Here is a 22869-nt window from a genome sequence, read left to right as displayed (position 1 = left end):
CTATACAAACTCAGTGCTGGAACGAATTAAACTCGTATCTGGAGGTTCCACTGTAATACCAAAGCTGCTATACTACTAGTAATTAAAAATATGTATTTAATATATTTTTTATTCCTTTATCTTGCAACATTTTACTTTATCATCTAAATAAAAGTTTCACAAGTCTTACCGATCATGAATACATGAACAGCCATTGGGAAGGCCATAAGGAGTGCTGCTACTTCCAGTGGAACAAGAAATGCAGGAAGAGACACGGCTGCTAGGCTCTCCCTGTTGCCATGAGAGGGGGCTGCTCCCCAAGCCCTGCATTTCAATCATGTCACTGGGATCTGAAAGAGAAAGAGAGTGGGTGAGAGTTTGTCAGTCTGTCATAAGTAAAAAAAAACAAAAAAAAAAAACAAAACAAAAAACTATGCTGCTCAGCTTTCATTAATGATAGGCAAAAATTCGGAAAAGAGAATCCAAAGACGCTAAGCTCCACTTCCAGAAACCTACAGATGAAGTAGATTCCAAAACTGTAGCACACAGATTATTTTGTCTGGACTTTATTTGAAAAGACCATCCAATCTCCATCATCTGTTAGCTAAACCCTGCTACAATGCAATAATTGGTTGTTATTTCTAAGTAAGCATTTTGCATTGTATTTTCCTAAAAGGGTATGTTCTTCACTGAACCATACTGAATACTTACTGTGCCTTACAAGCAGGGCCGACACTAGGCTAAGACCTAATAGGCACCGATAGGGGTGCTATGACATACTCAAGTGATCCAACAAGCCCCTCCCAAACTGTCCCAAGGTTTTCCATCATATGGCAAAATATCACATTGCACATAACTTCATGGGTCCAACCCTGGGATCTTTTATATAATATGCTTATATGAACACATTCCGATCTTCAAGGAACATGCCACCCTCTACTTCAAATCCACCGCCCTTCTCAATTTTTATGTAATGCTAATAACAACACGCTCCCACCCTCAAGGTGGACACCCCCCCACTCGATTAATATGTCATGTAAGAGTACTTAAGAATTGTGAGGACGAACGCAACACCGACAACACAGACTACCACCTATGGATTTAGGGCCACTGTAATATTTTTTGCAAAATTATTTTAAAGACGCAAATTTCTCAAAAGATTATTAGTTGACGTGGCCTAAGGGTGCCTTTCCTGTTTAAAGTATGCACTTTGTGAAGAATTTCATATTGTGCTGAAGTATGAATTATGCACTACATAAGTGATTTTTAAAATGAATATTTTTACCAGAAATTTCAATGTAGAGATTATCTGTGCTGATATTATTCTACTTCAAAAAATGCACAGGAAAAAAATGTTAAAAAACCTTTCTCAGGTGTACTGTGCTGCTAAGAGTCTTTACAGATATGTCTCTACAACTAAACCTCATCAGGAGGACACACCTATTAATCATTGTTATTTGCAGACATTCTTTCAGTTAACTGAGGTGAAAATTATTGTTTGGGCCTTATGTCATTAACAGAATGTTGCCTTTATCAGTAGTTGGTATTCCAATTTTTTCCTCTCAAACACAACAAACTTCACACTCCCAAATGAGAATCAGCCCTATTAAATAATGTCATTTACACATTTGACAGTATGTGTAAATACTGACTGTCAGTACAATACAGTCAGTATGGATAAAACAGACTGTCCACAGTATCACTTACATGTTTTGAAATTACAACATTAATCTTTAAACAAAATGAGTATGAATGATTTGTAAACTATTAGTACTAATTGAATACTTGTTTTTGCACACATCCATAATGCCTTTACTTTTACAACAAAGACTTTTTCTGTCAATTCCATTCTAATATCAATTTCTTGATTGTTTTGTTCTACTCTAATGACTTAAGCAATTACTAAACTGGTTTTAAAAATGCATTTATCCCTGCCCTCTGCATCTTGCTCTGTTACACCCATCACCTGCATGTCCTCTCTCGCCACAACCATAAACCTCTTTTTAGGCCTTCCTCTTTTCCTATTGCCTGCCACCTCCATCCTTAGCATCCTTTTCCCAATATACCCAGCATCTCTACACTGCACATGTCCAAACCACTGCAATCTTGCCTCTCTGACTTTGTCTCCAAACTGTCCAACCTGAGCCGACCTTCTTATGTACTCATTTCTAATCCTGTCCATCCTTGTCACACCCAATGTAAATCTTAACATCTTTAGCTGTATCTCCTGTTTTTTGCTAAGTGCTACTGTCTCCAACCCATATAACATAGCTGGTCTCACTACCGTCCTGTAGACTCCCTTTCACTCTTGCTGATACCCATCTGTCAATATTTAAAGTAAATGAAAGACTGTCATTAAACACAGGATATTTTTTGTAATAATCTGGACTGTAAGCTACATGGTGAATACATTTGAAAAGTGTGACAGTGCAAGCTATACAAATGTTAAGCCTAATCTGTATAATTAGCTAGTTTAACAATGCAAAATTAAAGACTGATTATTTAGTTACACAGGACTGTTCACATAAGTGCTACCCATGCTAATTTTTTTGTAACATTTAATGTTTGTCTATCACTTGGGGGTGAAAACCCTTAATGAATGGGAACTGTGAAACACCTTTAGAACAATTCAGAATATTAGAACAATGGGGGCGAGAACAGTCCATTCAGCTACACAAGCTCATTCATCCCGTTCAAAATACCATCTGGTTGAGTTTTTAAGGTCGTTGCCACATATCTTGGTGATTTATTCAATGTACATATGTTTCTTTGTGTGAAGAAAAATGTTCAAACATTTGTGCAAAAATTGCCCTTAATAACTTTCTAATCCTGTCCTTGTGTTTGAGTTGAATTATTTTGAAGTAACAGCTGGTATACACTGTACTAATTACCTTTATAGTTTTAAACACTTCAGTCATGTCACCCGTTTGATTAAACTGACAATTTTCAACTCCTTTAATCTCTCTTTATAACTGATGCCTCTCAGTCCTGAAATAAGCCAGGCTGCTCGCCTCTGAACTTTCTCTAGTGCTGCTGTGTCTTTTTTGTAATATGGAAACCAAAACTGTGCAAAGTACACTGAGTGAGGTCTCACTAACATGCTACACTGCTTAAGCATAACCTCCCTTGACTAGTATTCTACACATCATGCTATATAACCTAACATCGTATTAGCCGTCTTGATCACTTCTGTACACTTTCTAAATATCAATAATGACAGTTACACTATGACTCCTAGATTCTTCACATAAAGTATACTTTCAAATTTCAAACATCTCCTTGTGTACACAAATCCAACATTTTCATTTCCTACATACAGTGTAACATCTTACATAAAACTACATCTGTTAAAAATCTGCCCAAGCCTGTATGCTGTCCAGGTTCCTCTGAAATAATTTACATAATTCTACTGTATATTACAGTATATGCTCTTCCACCGAGTTTGGTATTGTCTGCAAACTTAATCCGTGTGTTGTTTACATTCTTATCTAAACCCCTGAGGGACACGTATATTATCTCACCATAGCCCTTTTCTTTCTGTGTTTGAGCCAATTTTATACTCACTTTGAATTACCACTTTTTAGTTTGATCACTAACCTTTCATGTCTGTACCTTATCAAAAGCCTTCTGAAAAAATTAGATAAATAATATTATATGCACCTCTCTTATCATATGCTTTTGGTTCTTCCTCATATTCCTACTGCATATTAGTGAAAAACAACCTTCTCCAACTGAGCCCATGCTGACTATTTGCTATTTGCTGACATGTGCTGTTCAATATTCCCTTTAATAATTGTTCCATTAATTTATAGGTGATGCATATTAAGCTTCCTGACCTACAGTTTCTTGGATCAGCACAATCACATTTTTTTATACAATAGTACATTAGCTATCCAAGCCATTTGATAAAACTTAGTTGACAGGATGTACACAGTAGAAAACATAAAATTGACTTTAACAAACAAAACAAAAAACAATTTAACTTAGAAAAACTTGTAGAAGACAGGTTCATACTCGATTTCTTCACCCATCTGTTAAAATAGGCCTGTCAGCTCAACCATGATTTCAATTAAGGAAAAGAATATTTGAACTGGCATCAATTCAAAAATTTAAAATGGACGCATCTTGCACACATTTGTATATTCATTAAGGTGCATTGATACAGCTAACTAAATGAGGTAATAAGAATACAGCCACAAAGATGATTTAGAGCTGCATGCTTCTGATTCAAGCAAAAGAGAAAAAAGTAATAGTATTGAAATGGCACATTATAAGCAATGTCAAGCCAAGGAGATGCAGCAAAGCCAGGCTGAATCAAATGCATTCACAATTAAAATGGGGGTTATACGGTAAATAAAAATTTCTTGAATTTAAACAAAATAAAAATCAAATTAGAAAGCAGTGCAAGCTCATGCTTTAAAGCATACACTGTTTTTAATCAAATGAAAGAACAAAAGTAGGTTAAATAAAATGCTCTTCACCTTAATTCTTCAGGATGGAGCTGAAGGCCTGTGATTAATTTTAGGTTGTTAAAAAATTAAATGAAGAAATGTGTTTTTTATTTTATGTTTACTAACTTTTTTCATAAAAAAAAAATTTCTATCAGAAAACATTTTAGGGTTTGACTTAATTTAGATATATTTTATATATGTATATACAAAAAAACAAAACAAGAAGAGTAACAGTTACAATAGTGAACCCCACAGACCCTAAACAATTCAGATGAAAGGTAACTGTGACTGTTGAAGAATTACAGTGAACAGCATCTGGGATAAACTGGCAGCTTCAAACAAGCAACAAAAATAAAAATATAGGTATATATTATTTAGCATATTTCTAGAAAAACAACAAGTCTTGGCCACATGCAAAAGTCAAGCATGTTGCAAATAAATGAATAAATTAAAATAGTTACAAATAATAAAGTAAAAACAATACAATTGACAAAGCAATGACCAGCCATCATGACCACCAGCCAAACAGTGTTGTCATTAACTGACCAAAGCCCTAATATCCGACTCCATTTCTGTCCTTTAAAAGCGTTTCTCATCTACTTAAACCCCCAACTTTCCTTTAATAGTTCCAGCAATCTTCAGGGCACATGCTGACAGGAATGGGCATTAGAAATAGGCGGTTTAGACCAAAATCCTCCGCTGAAGTATTTTGCTGTGTATTAAAAATGGCAAATATTTTATCACAGACACTGTAGCTCATGTAAATGTACTGTAGGATTAAAGTCAGTTGATCTAACAAATACGATTTCAAACACTTGCTTAAAAATGGTCCACAGACAGATGTTACAAGTATACACAGGAGACTTCAAATGTTGAAAACATGAACAAAGCTAGTATATAATTGTTAACACAGGAGGAAACCTTTTCAAAATTAAAAATGTAATATGCAAGTAAACTATTTAGGGAGAAACTCAACTCTGATGCCTAGAACCACTCGTATTTCTAAAACAAAAAATAAATTCTGATACATATTAGATTTTTTAAACTGACCATACACAAAACTAAACACTAGTGAAAACAATAATCCCTACACTCCACAGTTATGGCTGCCATGGCAACACTGTTGGGCTGGTAATTGCAGAGCTGTACTGTTACAGTGGATTGGAGCCCAAAAAGGGCAGGGGTGTGAGTGGGGTGGATTTTAAAAATAACCTTTCATCATATTAGGAGCTGTGAGGTTCCGAGAGCAGATCATTGATATCATGGCATGAAGCCTATCTTCTTCCTCCTCATCTTCATCCACTGAGGGTGCACGGCTCCCCGGCATGTGATGGTAGTTTATGGTGACTGCTCAGGTAATAAAAAAAAAATTAAATTTAGCTGGTGTTTATAATGACTATCACACATGTGTGCATGCACATACTAAAAGCAACCAAACACACCAAAGGGGAATGCAAGCCTTAAAATTGTCAATCTAGAGCAAGCAAAGGCTTAATGTCATAAGTTTTGTTCAAGGGGGGTCAAGTAAGATGTAAAGGATATGATTTGATCAATACTACAATCATTTAACATTAGGCAAACCATTAGTTGTAAACTTAAAATGTACCCAAGGCACAGATTGACAGTATCTATCTTCAAGATATAAAGTGAAGGATGTGTGTTAAAAAATGACATTCATTACAAGTAAGCCTGAAAAATTACATACAGTTCCACTACTTAATGAAGGTCAAACAAAGAGACAGTGAGAATATGAAGGTTAGAAGAAAGTGTTTTTAAACTTTTTACTTTTACAGTATTCTGGACTACTGCGACTATGACTACTACTATGACTACTACTACTACACAATTCAGAACTTGCTCAGAGGTTTTTATTTTCATGAAAAGCAACCTTTATTCAATTTTCATTTTCCAACTAACACCATCAGAAGATATCAACAGCAAAACAGACAACAGCAATTGCCTTCTGAGTTAAGGGAGTGGCACTGGAAATTAAATTTGCTGATAAGGTGCAGAAACCACTATCAAGTAAAAGACCACACACAGGATGAGCATAGCTTTTCTCCTTTGCCAAAAAGAAGAAGAATAAAAACAAAAAACTGGGACATCTATCAAATCTTAAAGAAGATGCTCATAATGAATTTGTTGTTGTGCAAACACACATAAATTTTACACTATATTTGGTACACTTTATTAGGTACACCTTGCTAGTACCGAGTTAGATGTCTTTTGTCTTCAGAACTGCCATAATGCTTTGTGGCCTAGGTTCAACAAGGGGCTGGAAACATTCCTCAGGGATTTTGGTCCATATTAAAATGGTAACACCACACAGTTGCTGCAAGATTTGTCGGCTGCACATCCATGATGCAAATCTTCTGTCCTACCAAATCCCAAAGGTGCTCTATCAGATTGAGATCTGGTGACTGTGGAATCCATTTGAGTACAGTGAACTCATTGTCATGTTCAATGACCCAGTTTGAGATGATTTGGTGTGTTATCTTGCTGGAAGTAGCCATCAGAAGATGGGTACACTGCTGTCATAAAGGGATGGTCACGGTCAGCAACAATACTCAGGTAGGCTATGAAATTGAAACAATGATCAATTGGTACTAAGGGGCTCAAAGTGTGTCAAGAAAAATGTTAGATTAGACCCAAATGAAGACTGCACATTCTACTAATGATTTCATGAGTATTCCTCCCCTGATGCGTGCATTGTAATTTAAATGATCTGTGATGAGTGACTGTGACAGTGTGGGCGATAATCTTTATTTTGATTGTTTGACATTCATTCTGGGAAGGTTCCTTACTAGTGCCCAGTGTATAAGGGATAGACTCAAGCTGCCACAAGCATGCAGTGGAACAATAATTTCAAGTGTTTAATTTTCTTGCTTTTTTTTTTTTAACTTTAGTTTTACTTAGTTTACACGCTACTTTAACAGTGTGCACTATTTTGGCTTTTTATTTCTTATTATGTTTACACAAAGGTGTTACAGTAGTTTTTAAAATATTAAAATCCTGCATTTGAAATATACAAATTGGCTAAATAGTAAAATTTGGAAAATTAAAAAAAAAACAGCATGTTACACATACTTCATATTATCAATTTCTGGTTTGGTTGAATTCATATTTAAAAAAATGTTTTTCGATTTGATCTTCTGTGCACCATTCTGAACTGGATCCTTGAATAGTACTGAACAGTAAATCCAAATCTACCAGATTGCATTTCTTAATTTATATTGTAAATTATTTTCTATTATGCATTTTGCAATAGTGAACATTGCAAGAAACACTGAATAAAATAAAGAAGGAAGACTGAATGTTTAATGTTTAACTTTGACTAAATTAAGCCTGAATGTTTAATTTTGCTGAATTCAATAACGCAGGATACATGTATTATACACAGTATAAACCACACAGAATTAAAATATATGTATGTATAGTTCTCATTGACAACTTGTTTCACTGAGTTATAATCATCATTTTACCAATGGTTACAATCTTTTTCATCTAGATAAATATTAACATTTATTTTTACCCATCCTTGAAGCACATTTTTTTCAGTTCTCTTTAATAAAAGCACTTGTTCTGCCAAAACTGTCTACATACCAGTGTAAGATTTACAAACTAAAACACATAGACAGACTCTAATAAACACTTAAAATAACAGGCTAAAATGCAAATATCACACTACTGAAAAAGTTTCAAATTAAATCAAGCCAACTTACTGTAATCATGACGGTGTCCAGGGTAGACTATTCGGAAGACATAGTCTGCAGCAGTCTCTTCATCCACAGCCTCACCTTGTTCATTAAATTTGGTGGTGCTGTTCCTTTTTCTAAGTTTTGGAAATACTTTACCCTGAAAATTTATCCAACAAAACAATTATTATTGGTCTCTCGCTCTCTCTGCTGGTTCAGCAGCCATTTTCTTGGTTCACCTAAATAGTATGACTACCCCCAAATCTGGTGTAAATGGAGCAGAATTCTTTACGAGTGGCTGCCCTTCTTGATGCCACCCTCCTTTAGGTACCTTTTAGAACATGTAAGAGAAAGAGTGACTTTTATCTAAGCCCAGGTATTATTCTAATTTAGAACTATATGGATAGAAATGTGTACAAATGTAAGTAGTAAATTAAAAGCAATCCAAAATACTGTATTCTGTGAAAAAATACTATAACTTTCCAACTCAATGTACATGTCAAGAGTGTAAGATGGCCATTTTTTTCTAAATAATACTAAAACGTCTACTTAAAAAACATAACAGCACTAATATTCTTGGCCATCTGCCCGGTCTATAAATCACAGATTTTGTGTAATAAAAAATGAAATCCAAGATAAATTCTGTAAGAACTTATTCCACCTACGGTATATTGCAAAATTGCAATCTACACAAAGAAGGTGAAAACAAATCAGAAACTGTTTAGTGAAAAAAGGGAAATAAAATCCTACAAAAACCTGGTTTCATTAGAGCAGACCCTTTAATAGTCAAGGATGTGGTTCTGTTCAGTATCAACCAGTCACAGTAAATCTCATCTCAAATAGTAGTTAGTATACACCTGACCTGACATCAATTAAAGTGGCTCTGATTGAACTCAGATAAAGTTTGGCTGTTCCCGTAGGATTATTCTGGTATCTTCTTGATTGTAACATACTCCAAAAGCCATGGTCAGCAAACAGCTTTTAAAACATGAATGGGATCTCATCATTGAAAGCTATCAATCAGGACAGGTGCACAAAAAAAGCATCTAAAGCATTAAAAATCCCATGAAGCACGGTGAAGACAGTCACCAATAAGTGGAGAAAATATGACTCTACAAAGATCAGGATGTCCCTACAAGATTGCTGAGAAGACCAGGAGAAAACTGGTCAGGTAGGCCACCAAGAGGCCTACAGAGGCAAGAGGCAAGTACTGCTCGCTCTCTATATGTGACAACAGTCATATTCTTCATACGTCTGGGTTATGGGGAAGGGTAGCAAGACAAAAGTCTTCTCACAAAGAAAAACATTCAAACACAGGTAAACTTTGCAAATAGGTATAATATACCCAGTCTCCCATAACCATGTGGAAAATTGTATTATGGTCTGATGAAACCAAGGTTGAAGTATTTGGCCACCATTCCAAAAGGTACTATATGCTTGGCTCAAAAATAACACAGCATGTCATCAACAGAATACCATACCCACAGTGAAGCATGGTGGAGGCAACATAATACTTTGGGGCTACTTTTCTTTTCAATGTGGATGGAATCAATAATAGCTCCAAGTATCAGTCTATTGTTGCACAAGACCTTCAAGCTTTTGCTAGAAGTCTGAAGATGAAAAGGAACTTCACCTTTCAGCATGACAACAACCCAAAGCATACTGTACATCAAAATCAACAAAGCGATAGATTCATCAAAGGAGGATCAAAGTTCTGGAATGGTCCAGCCAGAGCCCAGACCTTAATCCATTTGAAAATCTGTGGGGCGCTACGAAGAGAGCTGTGCACAGGAGATGCCATCATAATTTGACAGATCTGGAAATTTTTTTTTGCAAGGAGCAGTGTGCAAAAATCACCAAGTCCAGGTGTGCCAAAATGATAGACCCTTACCCAAAAAGACTTAAGTGCTGTAATAAAATCAAAAGGTGCTTTAACTGAGTATTAGTTTAGGGGGTGTGTACCCTAAGGCAACCAGATTTTTGTATGTTTTCTTTTTCCTTTTTTGACTAAACAGTTTCTGATTTGTTTCCACCTTCTTTGTATAGATTGCAATTTTGCAATAAAGGTGGAATACATTTTGATAGGTTTTCTCTTGGTTTTATTTTTTTATCACACAAAACCTGTCATTTTGGCAAGGGTATGTACATGTTTTATATCCACTGTATCTCTACTAATAAGAGTGAGGCAGGTGTAGCAGTAGAGGCTTTCATCCGCCTCTTGAACCCTCAGGTACCACTCCAGACACTGGATAAAAGTACAAGACTCTTTTATTTTGTCTTGACGTGCACAAAGCACCCTCCACTCCACACTCATAAATCACAAATAAACTCTCAATAATACTCTCCTCCTCGCCCAGACACTTCACCCTCCTACCTCCCAGCTCAGCTCAGTGTCTGGGCTTTCCCACAATCCTTTTATACACCCTGACCCGGAGGTGTTCCTGTCCAATCAGTCCACAGTTCCTTATTTCTTCCAGGTCAGGGTAAACAGTCCTTTTCTTCAACCCGGAAGCACGTCGTTCCTTCCTGTCACGTGACCGTGACGTACTCCTGGGTTATAGGGCACATAAGAGCCTACGAGCCCCCCTACAGCGACGCCTGGTGGCCCCCAAGGTATCCAGCAGGGCTGTGCATAAACACTAAATAGTCCATGAGGCCCTGCTGGAACTCGGGGCACGATCATGCTGTCGGGAGAGCTCCTCCTGGCGGCCTGGGGATGAGGGCCGGAATATGTAGCCAGCCATCCATCACACAGGGCAATAACTTCTTTCACTTAAGGCAGAGCACAACCTGCTTGATATGCCTGAATATTGGTCATACTGCTTAACAAAGGCAGGGTAGCAACATTATACACCTTACCTAAAAGTGACAACACAATTCATACTCTACTTTGACTAGATCATTCAGCTTGTTATGTTCTAAAACTAGAACTCACCTTGCCTTTTTGAGACCAAAGGGGAGGTTCCAGTTGTCCTCGAGGGAGAAGTCCATTCTCTAAGCAAGAAAGGAATGCCAGGAGATGCCCTCCTGGAGGGAAGAGTAATGGAGGACGCTGTATCCCATCCTGACTCACGAGAACAAGAGTTCCCCCACAGTCCGCTACAAAAGAGATGATAGACAACAAAATTATTAAATACAAAGGCCTGACAGGACTATATAATAACCTCATGAAGGATGTTACTTACGCTGCTGATGGCAGTGAATGCAGACAATCTGGCTCAAAGGCACAGTGAGGGCATAGTCCCAAAAAATGCTGAAAAACAAATCCAAAGATAGCAGCACATCAGATATAGAGACAACTAAGAAGAAGTTTGTCCCTTAGACATAGTACCAACAAATCCATTGAAATCTCAATGACTGTTCTAGCAGTACCCATTCTTTGCATTATCAATAGGTCATTACTGAATGATGCAGTTCCTGATGCACTAAAAGTGTTAATTATCAGATTATTACATTAAAAATAAATCAGAGCTAGACTCACATATACTTAAAAATTGTGGACTCACTTTAAATTTATCTTTTCAATCTGAAATACTTGAAAAATTAGTTGCTTGCAACGTGGCTTCAGTCTTTCCTTCCGCATCATAATTTATTTGAGAACTTCCAGTCTTGCTTCACACTGGTCACAGTACAGAAACAGCACTAACCTTTGTTGTACACAACATTCTAATATCCTCGGATGGAGGAAATTTCACAGTATTTGTACGGTTAGATTTAAGCGCAGCATATGACACCATTGACCATTCTATTTTATTACATAGACTGGAAAACTATATTGAGCTTTCACTCACTGTCTTTGCCTGGTTTAAGGTCATATTTATCAAACTAATTTACAGCTCATACAGAAATGTGCTGAAAGTACTCCATCATTATACTCTTAAGTTAAATACTGTGTTCCACAGAGCTCAGTACTTGAATCCTCTTTACATGCTTCCATTGAGAAGTGCATATCATTAGAAAACACAACATTAATTTTCACTCATATATAGGCGACATTCAAATATATCTTTCTTCTAGTCCAAATGATTTTTCCCTAATAGTATCCTTAATTAATTGTATTAATGTGTTAAAGGAGTAGATGGATGAGAACTACTTGTCTAAAAATACAGAAAAAAAAACAGTTATTTACTAAAGGGAATGTCGCACACCACCATTATATTCTGTCACTTTTAACTCAGTTGGAATCACCATTAGTTTTACTGAATGAGCACACAATTTAGGCATTATCTTTGAAACTAGCATTTCTTTTAAAACACACATTACAAAACTGTCTAAAACATAATTTTCCAACATTTTTAAGATTGGAAAAATAAGATGTTTCTAAATATGCAAGATATGCATTTATTTCTAGTAGGAGTGACACCATTCACAGGCTGTTCAAATATTTTCTATATGTAGCTTTCAGCTACCGTATACAGTAATCCCTCACTTATCGCAGGAGATAGGTTCCAAGGCCGACCGCGATAACTGAATTTCCGCGAAGTAGGGACACCATATTTATTTAATTATTTAACGTGTATTTGGACGTTTTTAAACCCTCCCTGTATTGTTTACAACCCACCCTTTACTCTATTAATAACAGGGACAACTGCTAAGCAATATGAAATCGGTAGATAAGTTTACACTTACTGTATAGCGAAGTACACGTAGCTATATATGACGTGATGATGGTGATGAATATGCTGCGCAGTAAAAATGATGACGATGAAGGTGATGATGACTTTTACTGCATAGCCGATGACTGTATTTAACATCTCTTCAGACGCCGGTGCCATTTCCTGGGGCACCTCCTCCACGGTTTCCGAAGGTGTATCCGTAGTAGTAGTAGTAGTAGTAGTAGTAGTAGGAACTGGCTCTTTTTTGCGAGGCTGCAAAAACATTGTGATCAGCAGTTGCTGCCGCTGCTTCTTTTTCTGGTCGAACAGCAGCTTGTAGGCGGTCATGACGTCGTTGACCTTGATGCAAAGATTCCTAAAGCAGATTCCATCCAGACTACTGCCTTATCACGTCCACTTGCAACTCGTTTTGCACCCTGGTTAAAGGACACTGCGGCCGTAGATCTTATATGCTTTTCCTCCTTTTTAAATAAAAAGAATCGTGGACACATTGATGCTGTAATGGTGTCCTGCAGCGGTGTAGCTGTTCCCTTCCTTCAACATATCCAAAACTTTTACCTTTTCTGCAATCATTTGCATCTTCTGTTGGCGCTTGGACACGGCCCCTGAAGCAGGAGCACATTAATGCTGAATGAGTGAGATGAGACTTCCTGGTTAATGCAGCACTCCGTCGCTGAGCCAATCAGTAGCACACAGGAATTTAACTGCGTGCTCTGATTGGGTAGCTTCTCAGCCATCCGCCAATAGCATCTCTTGTATGAAATCAACTGGGCAAACCAACTTAGGAAGCAAGTACCAGAAGTAAAAAGACCATTGTCCGCAGAAACTCAAAGCAGCGAAAAATCCGCGTTATATATTTAGATATGCTTACATATAAAATCCGCGAAGTCGTGAATCCACGAAAAGTGAACTGCGAAGTAGCAAGGGATTACTGTACCCCATAAAGTGATAGTTTTCAAGAGGGTGGCACTAAGGGAGAAGGTATCACATTGCATGACAGATGCAGTCAAAGTATAGAACCTTTTTATTGAACAAATTTTGCAAAAACAAGCTATAATTTTGACAACATATTTTCAACCATACAAAGAGGCATTTAGACTTAGATATGCTTACATATAAAATCCGCGAAGTTGTGAATCCACGAAAAATGAACCGCGAAGTAGCGAGGGATTACTGTATACTCGAATATAAGCAGAGTTTTCCAGCACCCAAAACCCAACAGAAAGCTGGAGTGTATGAGCGCGCGCGAGAGAGAGTGAAAGTGAGAGAGAGAGAGAGAGAGACACACACGCGCGAGAGAGAAAGAGAGGCACACGCGAGAGAGAGAGAGAGAGAGAGAGAGACGTGCACGTAAGAGAAAGAGAGACTCGTGCGAGAGAGAGAGCGAGCGAGAGAGATACCATATTGTTTTTGTTGACCCTCTTCTCCACTTACAGAGCTAGTTTACTGTTTTTCTTTGAAATAAATACTCAAAAACATTTAACCTACTGATGCCTCAATTAATGTACGGTAATTTTATTGGTATTTATTTTGATTATTGAAACTTACCAGTAGCTGCTGTATTTCCCACCCTAGGCTTATACTCAAGTCAATAAGTTTTTCCAGTTTTTGTAGGTAAAATTAGGTACCTCGGCTTATATTTGGGTCGGCTTATACTCGAGTATATATGGTAATTTAAAATGCTGCTGCAAGAATTACAAGAAAGTTAACCTTAGAGCTGATTTCCAAATCCTCCTTTTTAACATATAAAGCCTTAAATGTCTAAGGTCCTGTTTACCTATCTGCACTTATCATTACTTACAAGCCAGAGCATGCATTAAGATCCCAAAAAATCCAGCCTGATTATGATTCCAAGAATTAAAGTTAAATAACAATGGGAATTTAAGTTTTTAGTTACAGGACCCTAAAGATCTGGAATGATCTGAACACTCACTACGTTAGTCTAGCATACCATTGTATCCAGCAGGGGTCACTTTTTCTCCCCTGGGATGTGTTTCTTGATGTAGAATTGACTAGAACTAATACCATCCCTTTTATACCCATGGTGGAAAATAATTACAAGGGAGAGAAATATGGTACAAAAAAGAGATATATGTATTTAACTTGCTTTAAAGATAATATTAATTCCCAGAATATAATGCATAATCCTGTACATATACATATTCAGGCCAGAGAGAAGCAAAGATATTACAGCCAAGTGAGATAATGCTAACACACAGATGTCCCATCCAGCAGTGAGGAATGTCAGGGGCATAGTGAGAAACTTCTGATGTAGTGTTGGATCCTTGTCATTATAAACACTCACATAATTACATATTCATAGAATTCATGTCAGATATGGGAGACTACTAGAAAAACCGGCTGGTATTAATACCTTCACAGATTCTGGGATTTTTTTGTCGACATCAGCAGCTTTTAAAATAACCTGCTTGCGTCCTTCACATGTTTTCTGCCTGTTTCCCTAATCTAATTTACAGATGTCATTTGTCAATCTCCCTGGCAGTCTCTCTCTCTCAGCTGAATTCCATTTGGCACAAATAACCTTCTTGTTACAACTGTGACTAAAGCTTTTGATTAGCTGTGTATACTACATCTATGTTTGATAGTCATTTGTACAAAAATACAAGTAATACAATAATTAAACTGTTACCAACCCTCCTCTATTCTGTTTCACTTCTCTGTATTTTGTTGTGACGTTTGGTGCCATTGCTCTAACTATCAAGCTATTCTCCTGCCCATGGAAAAGTAATCTGAGATACTGGGAACCTTTCTAATCATTGGATGGAAAGATTCTGTTATTAGACAACCATTGAATGCCCGGGAGGGGGTGTGTGGCTAGTTGGTCTAGGTTTATAGAACAGGGAATGTGTCTGACTTTGTCACTTACAATTAATAATAGATTCAGCAGAGGTTTATTTTCTCCCAGGATACTGCTGATTAGTGTTTTTGTTTTCCTGTTCTCTGTTGTTAACTGGCCATAGATCAATAATTAATGGATTGATATTGCTGTTTCCATTTAGGTTAATCAGTTGCAAAATGCTACGTTTTCCTGAATGTTTAAACAAATCTGTGTCTTTATGTGTATTAATGCTGAAGCTGTTACCCATAATCCTTGTCATGGGGCATCCAGTAAATTTAGTCTTGATACAAACCTTAAATTAATTAATAACCAAAAAATAAGGTGTATAATTAGACCAAGGGATAAAACCAGACCCTCCACCAGGGGCATCTGTAATAGAAATTTACTTCAAATTAAAACAAAAAATATATCAGCAGATCAGAAAGAACCATGCAGTTTTAAATGCTGCTTATTGAACATTCACTCTCTTGGCACTAAAGCTGCTTTGGTAAATGATATTATATTAAGTACAAAATCTGATCTGTGTCTTCTCACTGAAACCTGGCTTAGTAAATGTGACACTGTCCCCCTAGCTGAGGCGTCACCAGATGGCTACTCGTTCCTTCATAAGTCTAGAGATTTTGGTTGAGGAGGAGGCCTTGGAATAATTCATTGTAACAAAATGCAAATCACTTCTAAAAATTTAGGCAACTTTACATCCTTTGAGGCATTCATTTTAAATATTAAAACAGATTCCAACACAATTATAGTGCTAGTCTACAGACCACCAGGGCCTTATTCATTGTTCAAGACTGAATTTAGCAACCTTCTATCTGATTTGGCTATGAATTATGATCACATAGTACTGATGGGGGATTTTAATGTACACATTGATGTGGAAACTGACACTTTTAGCAAATGTTTTACTTATTTGTTAAATTCAGTAGGATTTTGTCAGATTGTCAAAGGTCCAACTCATAATCATAACCACACATTAGATTTAATTATAACTTACAAAGATGAAATTCAAAATTTAAATATCACTCCATTAAATGAAGTTATTTCCGATCACTACTTAATTACATTTGATTTAGTCCTGCCCTTGTCAACACACTCCCAGATTAAAACAAAGACAGTGCGACATCTAGATTGTAATTCTGCTTCAAAATTTATAGATACTTTGAGTAAGTCAAGTGTAATTGTGGAAAACAATTTAGATCAGCTAACATCACATTATAATGTGACCTTGAGAGATGCTCTGGACGCAGTGGCTCCCCTTAAAACAAAAGTGATCAAAGCACATAGAAACTCTCCCTGGTTTAATGAAAACACTCGAGCTCTTAAATTAGAGTGTCGAAAACTGGAGCACAGATGGAGAACAACAAAGCTACAGGTCTTTCAAATTGCATGGACAGAGAGTGTCAATAAATATAAAAAAGCCCTCTTTAAAGCTCGCTCAGAATACTATTCTACATTAATAGATAACAATAATAAAAATCCTTGGGTACTGTTTAGAACAGTGGTTAAATTAACAAATGGAAATTCAGATCAACAGTGCAAAATACCAACAGATATTAGCAGTACAGACTTTATGAACTTCTTCAATGAGAAAATTAAAAATATAAGATCCCAGATCTCTGCATCACACTACAAACCAAATACTAGCTTAGCAGACCCTGTCTCACATTGCATTCAGCACTTTAGTAATTTTAATCCTGTAACTGAGCAGGAAGTCTTAACTTTAATTTCTAAAATGAAGCCCACTACTTGTTCCCTAAATCCAGTGCCAACAAAGCTAGCAAAAAGTGCAATGAATGTTCTTGCAGCGCCTATTCTAAACATTATCAGTAGTTCATTATTGCATGGCACAGTACCTGATACACTAAAAGTGTCAGTCATTAAACCATTACTTAAAAAGTCAGACCTAGACCCACACATACTAAATAATTATAGGCCTATTTCAAATCTACCGTTTCTCTCTAAAATACTAGAAAAAGTAGTCGCCAATCAGCTTCAGTCACACCTTACGCATTACAATTTATTTGAGAAATTCCAGTCTGGTTTTCGCACTGGCCATAGTACAAAAACGGCACTAACGCGGGTTGTTAACGACATTCTAATATCCTCTGATGAAGGAAACTCCACTGTAATTATGTTGTTGGACTTAAGTGCAGTATTTGACGCCATCGACCAATCTATTTTACTACACAGGCTAGAAAATGATGTTGGGCTTACAGGCACCGTGCTCGCTTGGTTTAGTTCTTATTTATCAAATCGATTCCAATATGTACAGAAATGTGCTGACAGTACTCCATCATTATACACAGAAGTTCAATATGGTGTCCCGCAGGGCTCAGTACTGGGACCTTTACTGTTTTCACTTTACATGCTTCCACTGGGATCTATCATTAGGAAACATAATGTTAATTTTCACTCGTATGCAGATGACACCCAGTTATACCTTTCATTTAAATCAGATGAAGTTTCTCCAATGTTGTCTTTAATTAGTTGTGTTAGCGAATTAAAGGAGTGGATGAATGAGAACTACTTGTCTTTAAATACAGTTAAAACAGAGATGTTAATTGTTGGAGGGAATGATGCTGATCATAACAATATTTTGTCATCATTTAACTCAGTTGGAATCCCAATTAATTTTACTGAATTAGCCCGCAATCTAGGAGTTATCTTTGACTCTAGCATGTCATTTAAATCACATAATACAAAGTTGTCCAAACCATGCTTCTTCCATCTTAAAAATGTTAGGAAATTAAGGTGCTTTCTAAATAAACAGAATTCTGAGAAATTAATTCATGCATTTATCTCTAGTAGGATTGACTACTGCAATGCGGTTCAAACTGTTCTTTATACAGCCTCCAGTTAATACAAAATGCGGCTGCAATAATTATTATAAGAACAAGCAAATACGAACACATAACTCCAGTTCTTAAATCCTTACACTGGCTCCCGGTTAAGTTTAGGGCAGACTTCAAAATCCTTCTTTTAACATACAAAGCATTAAATGGCCAAGGTCCGGCTTACTTGTCTGAACTTATCATGACTTACAAACCAGAGCGCACATTAAGATCTCAAGATGCTGGTCTGTTATGGTTCCAAGGATTAATAAAATAACAATGGAAGGTCGTGCTTTTAGTTACAGGGCCCCTAAACTGTGGAATGGTCTACCTGTTACTATAAGAGATGCCCCTTCGGTCTCAGCTTTTAAATCCCGACTGAAGACTCACTACTTCAGTTTAGCATATCCTGACTAGAGCTGCTGATTAACTGTACATACTGCATCTCTGTTGTTAGTCTTTAGCACTAAAACATAAGTAACATGATAGTTAGAATTGGATACTAACCCTCACCTATTCTGTTTCTCTTCTCGGTACTCAAATGTGGCACTTGGTGCCACGGCCCACCTGCCAAGTTGTTTTGCCTGCCTAAGGTAAAGTCATCCCTGATGGTGGACTGCAGGAATCGTGAGAAAGAGGGGTCCTTTCATCAGATTGGCTGGCCCAACACTGTTTCAGCCGTGGAATGGCCAAATGGGGGAGGCAGCTTGATGGATGAGGTCTCCAGGAGTCTAAAATTATCCAAATCTTATTATGTGATATCATCTACTGTTAAATTCTGCTCCGTGCTTCTAAAAAATGTTTATTTTTTATTGAGGATTTGTTCTGTTCTGTGTATTGCATTGTATTGACCCCCTTCTTTTGACACCCACTGCACGCCCAACCTACCTGGAAAGAGGTCTCTCTTTGAACTGCCTTTCCCAATGTTTCTTCCATTTTTCCCTACTAGGTTTTTTTGGGAGTTTTTCCTTGTCTTCTTAGAGAGTCAAGGCTGGGGGGCTGTCAAGAGGCAGGGCCTGTTAAAGCCCATTGCGGCACTTCCTGTGTGATTTTGGGCTATACCAGGGGTGGGCAAAGTCATTCCTGGAGGGCCACAGTGGCCGCGGGTTTTTGTTCCAACCCAGTTGCTTAATTAGAAAACAATCCTTGCCAATAATTACATTTCATGGCTTGTTAGTGCTTTAACTCTGCTATGTCAAGTCATTCTCATATCCTAGATTTTTTTTCCCATTCTAAGGATATCATCCAAATACTTTGAAGTGTAAAACGGATGGGTAATTCTCAATCCTTCACTTTTTTCTCTTCTCTTTCCTTTGAAGTATTTAATTAAACCAAATAGTGCACGATAAATACAAGTGTAAAAGGTAACACGCAAAATGGATAACTGCTGGTTTCTTTTGTCATTTGCATCTTATTGCTAAGGAGCCGAATTTAAAAAATTGAATATAAATTAGAAATAAATGAATACTGTAAGTTCTAACTCTGAAAAATCAAACAAAGAGCAATAGTATGAGAAAAATAAGGTATAGTGCTATATTTTTCACATGTGATAATCTACTTCAAATACCTCTTGGTGATTTTAGCCTGTGGCCACTTGACCATTTCATCAATTGCAATGAGCTTTTGTTTCTCTGCAACTCTTGGCAATTTCAGCCTTTAGAGATTCAATCTTTCATTGAGCTGGGGAGAGGGGTTCCCTTGGTGATCATCCCTGTCAAGAGATGATTCCTGCCATGCACCAGGATAAGTTCTGGTTTCTTGCAACCTTGAATTGGATTAGGCTCAGAATGCTCAGAGCTGTTTTAAATATTAACAGATGATTCAGCAGTCCCCTTGATCTTTAGGATAAGTCAGTAATTGTTGTAGTGCTTTAGAACAAAAGACCAAAAACAATTAAAGATTTACATATAAGTGCTCTAACATCACTACCAGTGAAACAGTTTCAGCAGACTACATTAAAACATCACCTCCAAGAGGTTACACATACTACCTAATATATCAATCAAACAGCAAAAGATGTTAACGATGCTGTATTAGAAATATCAAACATCTTAACATCTAGAAGAAACTTACTCTTGTAAGATCTTCATATTGTTTACAGGACTAAGCACTGATTTAAATATTATCTTGCTGCATCTGCTAATTGAGAAGATGACAGAAGAGGGTTGTGCAACTGACATTCAACTATACATTTTTATACTTGCTGTTATTAACTAATTAATACCAGAAATGATCATGTTCGCATAGTATAACTGAAAATGTCACAGTTCTGTTGGTGATTCTAAATTGGTTGGAAAAGAGTGCGAATGTGGGTACATATGTTAATGGACGGCAATGGACTGGCTTGTCTTTTACAGTTGCTTCCTGCATTGAGCCCAGTGCTGCCAAGACAAACTTCAACCCACCCTAGCACTCTGAACTGGATTAGGTGGATCGGAGAATGTTATGTGAGATTATCAATAAATAAAAATAAAAAACACAGCAAATATCACAATTAAGAATATGTTTCCTTAATCTACAAAACCAAAAAATGTCCTAACACACTATATTTATTTCTTTTGTCTTTTTTTGTTCATAAAATATTTTACACTGCTTTTTGGAGAAAACCACATTAAATTATCAATGAGAAAAGCATTGATTTCATGAGCAAACAGAAAAAATATGAAAAAAAAGTAATATGTGATTCAAATGTTAGTATTTTGGTTAGCTTGTGTAACAGTGATAATAGATCCAAAATTAAAATTATAAGAAATAAGCCAAATCCAAAGTGCATATGCTAATTATATTTGTTTTTTTACTTATAGGATAAATATCCTTGGATAAGCCCATTTGACATTGTCATTTTGATAATGACAGCTTCAAAGAACTCTATAATGCTCTGGCTAATGAGTCTTTGGCAGTTTTTCAGTGATTCAGCTAACTTTAGATAAGTAAGCCTATTATTATATTTATTGAATACTGTCAAAAATGTTTATGTTTAGTATATTGAGGTTTTGTTAGCACACACACATACATATGAATACAGGAGAAGGAGAAGCATGCTTTCCTATTTATAAGAGTCTTCTTGTGGTAAACCACCTGGACCCACTGCAGTTTGCCTATTGGACAAAGTTTGGAGTGGAGGATTCAATCATCTATCTGCTCCACAAGGCTTACTCTCACCTGGACAAAGCTGGCAGCACTGTGAGGATTATGTTTTTTAATTTCACTCGTGCCTTCAATAGCTTCCCTGTTGAGGGGTAAACTCAGAGATATGCAGGTGGATGAGCAAAATGTGTACTGGATAATGGACTCTCTGTCAGGCAGACTGCAATTTGTTAGACTCAGTTACTGTGTTTCTGATACAGATGTGAGCAACACTGGAGCACCAAAAAGAACAGTCCTGTCTCATTTCCTCTTCATTTGGTACATCTCGGACTATACATATAACACACCAGGTCATGTCACTTGCTGAAATTCTCAGATGATTCTGCACTTATGTGTACTGATAGAGGGGATTAGGTTGAGTAGAGGAGTCAGGTTGAAAACTTTGTTTTGTGGTGCAAAGAGAAGTGTCTCCATCTTAACATCAGCAAAGCCAAGAAACTGGTTATTGGCTTTCGCCACACCAAACAGCCTCTATGTCTGGTTACTATTCTGGGAGAGGATATATAGGTGGTCCAATCCTACAAGTACTTGGGGGTCCACATTAATGACAGGCTGGACTGGTCCCACAACACAGAGGAACTATATAAGAAAGGGTAGAGCAGGCTCTTTTTCCTTCGGAGACTGCGTTCCTTTAATGTGGGAAGTGACATCCTTCACATGTTGTACAACTCAGTGAAGGCCAGTGGAATTTTCTACACTGTGGTGTGCTGGGCTGATAACATTACTTCAAGAGAGGCCCACCAAATCAACAAGATAATTAAAATGGCAAGCTCAGTTATAAGACACACTCTGGACTCCCTGGAGGAAGTAGCAAAGGAGGGAATTAAAACAAAACCAAGTGCTGCATATCCTGTCTCTGACACACTTAACACCGAGTACTTTCATTCAACAGAATGCAGCAGTAGTGTGTCAAGAAATGCCACTGGGGCTCCTCTCCTTTATACCTACAGGAATATGCCTGCATAATGCCTCACTCTGTGACAGTTACAGCCAAGAAAGAGGTTCTCTTTCTTTTCAATTTTCTTGATTTTTAGTCATTCGGTTGTGTGTTCAGACTGTAGTGTGTAAGTTTATTTATTTATATATATTATATATACTGTATATATATTATATATACTGTGTATATATATATATATATATATATATATATATATATATATATATATATATATATATATACCCACCCCACTCACATACCTATTTATTTAATTATTTAAAGAGCTTCTGTACAAGCTAAAAGGTACACATAAGGCTCTATCTTTCTTCTATTACTATGATGTCATTAAAATG

At 36.9% G+C, this 22869-nt stretch overlaps 1 protein-coding gene across 2 annotated transcripts in view; it reads right to left on the bottom strand.

Annotated features, from left to right (window-relative positions):
• The window catches only part of sgsm2 (small G protein signaling modulator 2), a 194568-nt gene that overhangs the window by 39241 nt on the left and 132458 nt on the right, over positions 1 to 22869 (bottom strand). The window contains exons 9-13 of one of the 2 annotated variants that reach the window (XM_028806739.2): positions 11311 to 11378; positions 11061 to 11224; positions 8153 to 8285; positions 5643 to 5777; positions 170 to 329 (exon numbers count right to left, since the gene is read on the bottom strand). In XM_028806739.2, the coding sequence (XP_028662572.2) occupies positions 170 to 329; positions 5643 to 5777; positions 8153 to 8285; positions 11061 to 11224; positions 11311 to 11378 (660 nt within the window). The remainder of the gene's footprint in view (positions 1 to 169; positions 330 to 5642; positions 5778 to 8152; positions 8286 to 11060; positions 11225 to 11310; positions 11379 to 22869) is intronic. The other variant, XM_028806740.2, reaches the window with a different exon arrangement.

This window comes from Erpetoichthys calabaricus, chromosome 8 (genome assembly GCF_900747795.2).
Source record: "Erpetoichthys calabaricus chromosome 8, fErpCal1.3, whole genome shotgun sequence".
In the NCBI taxonomy this organism is placed as follows: domain Eukaryota; kingdom Metazoa; phylum Chordata; class Cladistia; order Polypteriformes; family Polypteridae; genus Erpetoichthys; species Erpetoichthys calabaricus.
The sequence above is the reverse complement of the archived record's forward strand: the minus strand, read 5'-3'. Positions and strand labels throughout refer to the sequence as shown.